At 38.8% G+C, this 4697-nt stretch overlaps 1 protein-coding gene across 1 annotated transcript; it reads left to right on the top strand.

Annotated features, from left to right (window-relative positions):
• Positions 1–446: 446 nt before the first annotated feature.
• Positions 447–4489, top strand: LOC125255824 (extracellular calcium-sensing receptor-like). The gene is made up of 6 exons (XM_048171324.1): positions 447–744; positions 857–1148; positions 1419–2207; positions 2306–2533; positions 2746–2869; positions 4070–4489. The coding sequence occupies exons 1-6, from the start codon at positions 524–526 to the stop codon at positions 4228–4230; spliced, it is 1815 nt and encodes a 604-aa protein (XP_048027281.1). The 5' UTR covers positions 447–523; the 3' UTR covers positions 4231–4489.
• Positions 4490–4697: the final 208 nt, after the last annotated feature.

The raw sequence follows: 4697 nt of genomic DNA, 5'->3' as shown, positions 1-4697 counted from the left end.
TTGTCTAATCTCAGTCAAACAGAACACACCATACGCAGAGCAGGACAGACACATAGAATAAGTGAACTTGATGCACAGATTGCATATGAACCAGTAGATCTATTTTACTGTGAAAGTGTAGAGGTGCCAGCTGATAGGGCAGAGATATTTTCTGTCCTGTCCATTTCCAACAAACCAGCCCAGTGCAATGTACTGTCCAGAGGCGTCCTCCAGCACGTCAACCCAGGCGCTCATGTCGACCATGCCATGTAGTCAACCTTGTGGCCTATGGCGGCCAGATCATAAAGACTTAAATGACACCTAATGTAAACTTCACATGCGGCACACTACAGTTCTATGTTGTTGACGATGTAAATCCTCTATTGGGCCTCAGAGACAGCGTCGAACTAGGCATTGTGCATCTTGGCCTGAATGTGCACGCTTTCCAACAGGGGGCCCCTGAGCTTACAGAGTTTAAGATACGATAAAAGGCAGCACTACTCTTGTTCTGCCTCAGAGGTTCCTGCCCTGCATACATATTGGCATGGCAAAGAGGACTTTGTCACTGTTGCTACTGCTGCAGGTGTTGCATGGGTTCTGTGTACCAACTTCAGCACAAGTCTGCAGATTGCTTGGTCAGCCTGCCCTTCCTCTTCTTTCTGCAGAAAGAGACATCAACATCGGGGCGATTTTCTTCCTTCACAAAAGTGCTCTTTTGCAAAACCATCATTTCACTTCCAAACCAGAGCAAACAACATGTGGCAGGTCTGTATAATAAGGACCTTGAAATAAGAATTCTGAAAAAAATGACTGAACATGTCTTAGAGATGATTCATTGCAGACTGTAACATACTCCACTGTTGCTTTATTTTCACAGCTTGAATTTGCGTGAATTTAAATTTGCTCAGACACTGATTTTTGCCATTGAGGAGATTAATAACAGCACACAGCTGTTGCCTGGTGTTTCTTTGGGCTATAAGATATATGACTCCTGTGGTTCAATAGCTCAGGCCATCTTCTCAGGCATGGCATTGATGAACGGTTATGAAGAGACTTTGAGTGATACGTCTTGTTCTAGACCACCAGCTGTTCATGCCATTGTTGGAGAGTCAAACTCCTCTCCCACCGTTGGCTTGGCATCTGTAGTTGGTCCATTCAACTTACCTGTTGTAAGAACTCTTATCTGCTCCATGATATCATGTTAAATCAGTGTATGAGATGAACATCAGTGTTCTACTGGAACATGCACTGTAAATATATACTTCAAGTCATATTTACCCAATGGAAAAAAAAAGTTCTAAATATAGAAAACATTGTAAAAACATGTATCTGGTTTATATATATATATATATATATATATATATATATATATATATATATATATATATATATAATATGTGTGTGTGTGTGTGTGTGTGTGTGTGTGTGTGTGTGTGTAGATCAGTCATTTTGCCACATGTGCATGCCTGAGTAACAGAAAAAGGTATCGATCCTTCTTCAGAACAATTCCCAGTGATTATTACCAAAGTAGAGCACTGGTTCAGCTTGTCAAGCACTTTGGCTGGACTTGGGTTGGGACAGTCAGGAGTCGCAGTGATTATGGTAATAATGGGATTGCAGCATTTGAGGAGGCTACAAAAAGAGAAGGTATTTGTATTGAATATACAGAGGCCGTATTTAAAACTGACCCAGAAGAGCAGTTTCTGAAGACACTGGAAGTGATAAAGAAGGGCACAGCCAGAGTGGTGCTGGCATTTATTGCATTAGGGGATTTTGTTCCCTTCCTGAAAGTAATTGCGCAGCACAACATCACAGAGCTGCAGTGGGTTGGCAGTGAATCCTGGATAACTTCTCGAAATCTTGCAGAAACAAAGGAATACAGTTTCCTTTCTGGAGCTGTGGGTTTTGCTATAGCAAATGCCAAGATTATGGGCCTGCACGAGTTCCTACTGAATGTGCATCCTGATCAAGAACCAAAAAATAAACTTTTAACCGAATTCTGGGAAACAGTTTTTCAATGCTCTTTCAGGAGCAGTGGTAGTAATGACTGTACTGGCTCAGAGAGACTGGAAGAGCTGCAAAATGAATATACTTATGTATCAGAGCAACGAATAGAGCATAAAGTTTACACTGCAGTGTATGCTGTTGCACATACACTACATAATGTGTTAAAAGACTTTGGATCCTCCACCAGCAGCAGCAAAGGAGAACAGCCCACACCACAAAAGGTATGTAGCACAGAAGTAAGGTGTGTATATGTGTGTGTATATATATATATATATATATATATATATATATATATAATGTTTATGTGGTTTCCACTTAGGTGTTGGAATATATGAAAGATGTGAGCTTCACTGTTAAAACAGGTGAGAAAATTTTCTTTGATGCAAGTGGTGATCCAGTGGCGAGATATGACCTTGTGAACTGGCAGCCTGCTGAGGATGGACGTCTGCAGTTTAAGCATGTGGGTGTCTATGACAGCTCAATGCCTTTGGAGAAACGTCTTCAAGTCAATCAGGAACACGTGCTATGGGCAGGAAACAGTGGACAGGTACATAACAGATTACTGAAAGCATGTCAAATAACTTTGTATTATGAAAAGTACAACCAGTGGAGAACATTTAGATGAAAATGCCTAAAAATATATGAAAGCAGAGTAAAAGCTGGAAAAATGATTCCACAATGTCAAGCAAATAATTTTAACAATTCAAATCATCATTTGGATCTTATATGAAAAAACTTTTTTTTTTTTTCTTCTCATAGTTGCCTGTCTCCATGTGCAGTGAGAGCTGTCCTGCAGGCACTAGGAAGGCTGTACAAAAAGGAAGACCTCTCTGCTGTTATGACTGCATTCCATGTGCAGAGGGAGAAATCAGTAATATCACAGGTAAAATAGTACATGCTGAATAACTCTCATGAAAATGTGATTAAGTAAAGTGTAATACTGTCCATTGGTCAAGTGACTTCATGATGCAATTTCCTTTCAAATAATCTTTTCTTGACATTCCTTCACAGATTCTAGTGACTGCTTTCCTTGTGATTTGGAGTACTGGTCGAATGCAAGCAAAGACAGATGTGTATTAAAAGTGGTTGAATTCCTTTCCTATACAGAAATCATGGGGATGGTGCTTTGTATTTTGTCCTTCCTTGGGGTGTTATTAACAGCAATTGTATTTTTTTTGTTTTATCTCCATAAAGAAACACCTATTGTCAGAGCCAATAACTCAGAGCTGAGCTTCCTGCTGCTCTTCTCATTGACTCTGTGTTTTCTCTGTTCATTTACTTTTATTGGTCGGCCCACTGAGTGGTCCTGTATGTTGCGTCACACAGCATTTGGGATCACATTTGTCCTCTGTATCTCTTGTGTTCTGGGGAAAACAATAGTGGTGTTAATGGCTTTCAGGGCTACACTTCCAGGAAGAAATGTCATGAAATGGTTTGGACCTGCACAACAACGACTTAGTGTTGTTTTCTTAACATTAATACAGGTGGTTATATGTGTGCTTTGGTTAACAATATCCCCTCCTTTTCCAAATATGAACTCGAGCTATTACAGAGAAAAGATCATCCTTGAATGTAACTTGGGTTCAGCTCTTGGTTTCTGGGCTGTTCTGGGTTATACTGGTCTGCTATCAATCTTGTGTTTTGTTTTAGCTTTTCTGGCTCGGAAGCTCCCTGATAACTTTAATGAAGCCAAGTTCATCACATTCAGTATGCTCATATTCTGTGCTGTCTGGCTTACATTTATCCCAGCTTATGTCAGTTCTCCTGGGAAATTTACTGTAGCTGTTCAGATATTTGCTATTTTAGCTTCAAGTTTCAGTTTACTATTATGCATATTTGCCCCAAAATGTTACATAATTTTGCTAAAACCTGAGAAAAATACAAAGAAACAAATAATGGGGAGATCTTCATCTAAACAACTTTAAACCCGAAGATAATCATGTTATTTAGCAAAATAGATGATGCAACAAATACATTTCTGTGAGAAAATTCAGCACAAGCAATCCAAGAGCTTATAGTAAAGATAGCTACACAACAGCAGCACAGCTTTCGCTGTCTGACCATTTAGTTCTGCTCTCCACAGGCTGTAGCAGACTCTGCAGTGTAGGCCGGGTCAGCACTAGACACAGTGGACTCTCAGTGACCATCTTCATGACAGCCATCTTCTGGACCTGCATTATATACTTCCTAATAAAAAATGACATTGACTTTTTGCAATTAACAAGAAATGGAAATTTAACTTAATGATCCTTTCCCTTCAAGTTTTTTTTTTTTTTTTTTTTTGGTTACCTTTATTTATATAGCGCTTTTTACAGTGCAGATTGTGTCAAAGCAGCTTTACAGTAATAAGTTTTAGAATAAATGTCGTAAAATAATTCCAGCAGTAAGCCATTTTACATTTTATTGGTTTTATAATTTAACACCATTTTATGCATCTTATATGTATTTTGTATGTTAAACCTCATGTCATATTAAATGCAAATTGTAGACTGAAGTCAAATTACTTTTATTGGCAGTTTGTTAGTCAATCCATTCCATTTTCTTGCTCCAGTATTTTTTGTTTCATCCAGCACACACATTCTGTTTCCAAATAGCAAGTGTACTTGATATACAATAATAATAATAATAATAATAATAATAATAATAAATATAGTTGCAAGCAGTGGTTCAGGGGCCAAGCACCAATGGCACAGCAAGCATGGCAAGTACAG

This window comes from Megalobrama amblycephala, linkage group LG20 (assembly GCF_018812025.1).
Source record: "Megalobrama amblycephala isolate DHTTF-2021 linkage group LG20, ASM1881202v1, whole genome shotgun sequence".
Taxonomy (NCBI): domain Eukaryota; kingdom Metazoa; phylum Chordata; class Actinopteri; order Cypriniformes; family Xenocyprididae; genus Megalobrama; species Megalobrama amblycephala.
The sequence above is the reverse complement of the archived record's forward strand: the minus strand, read 5'-3'. Positions and strand labels throughout refer to the sequence as shown.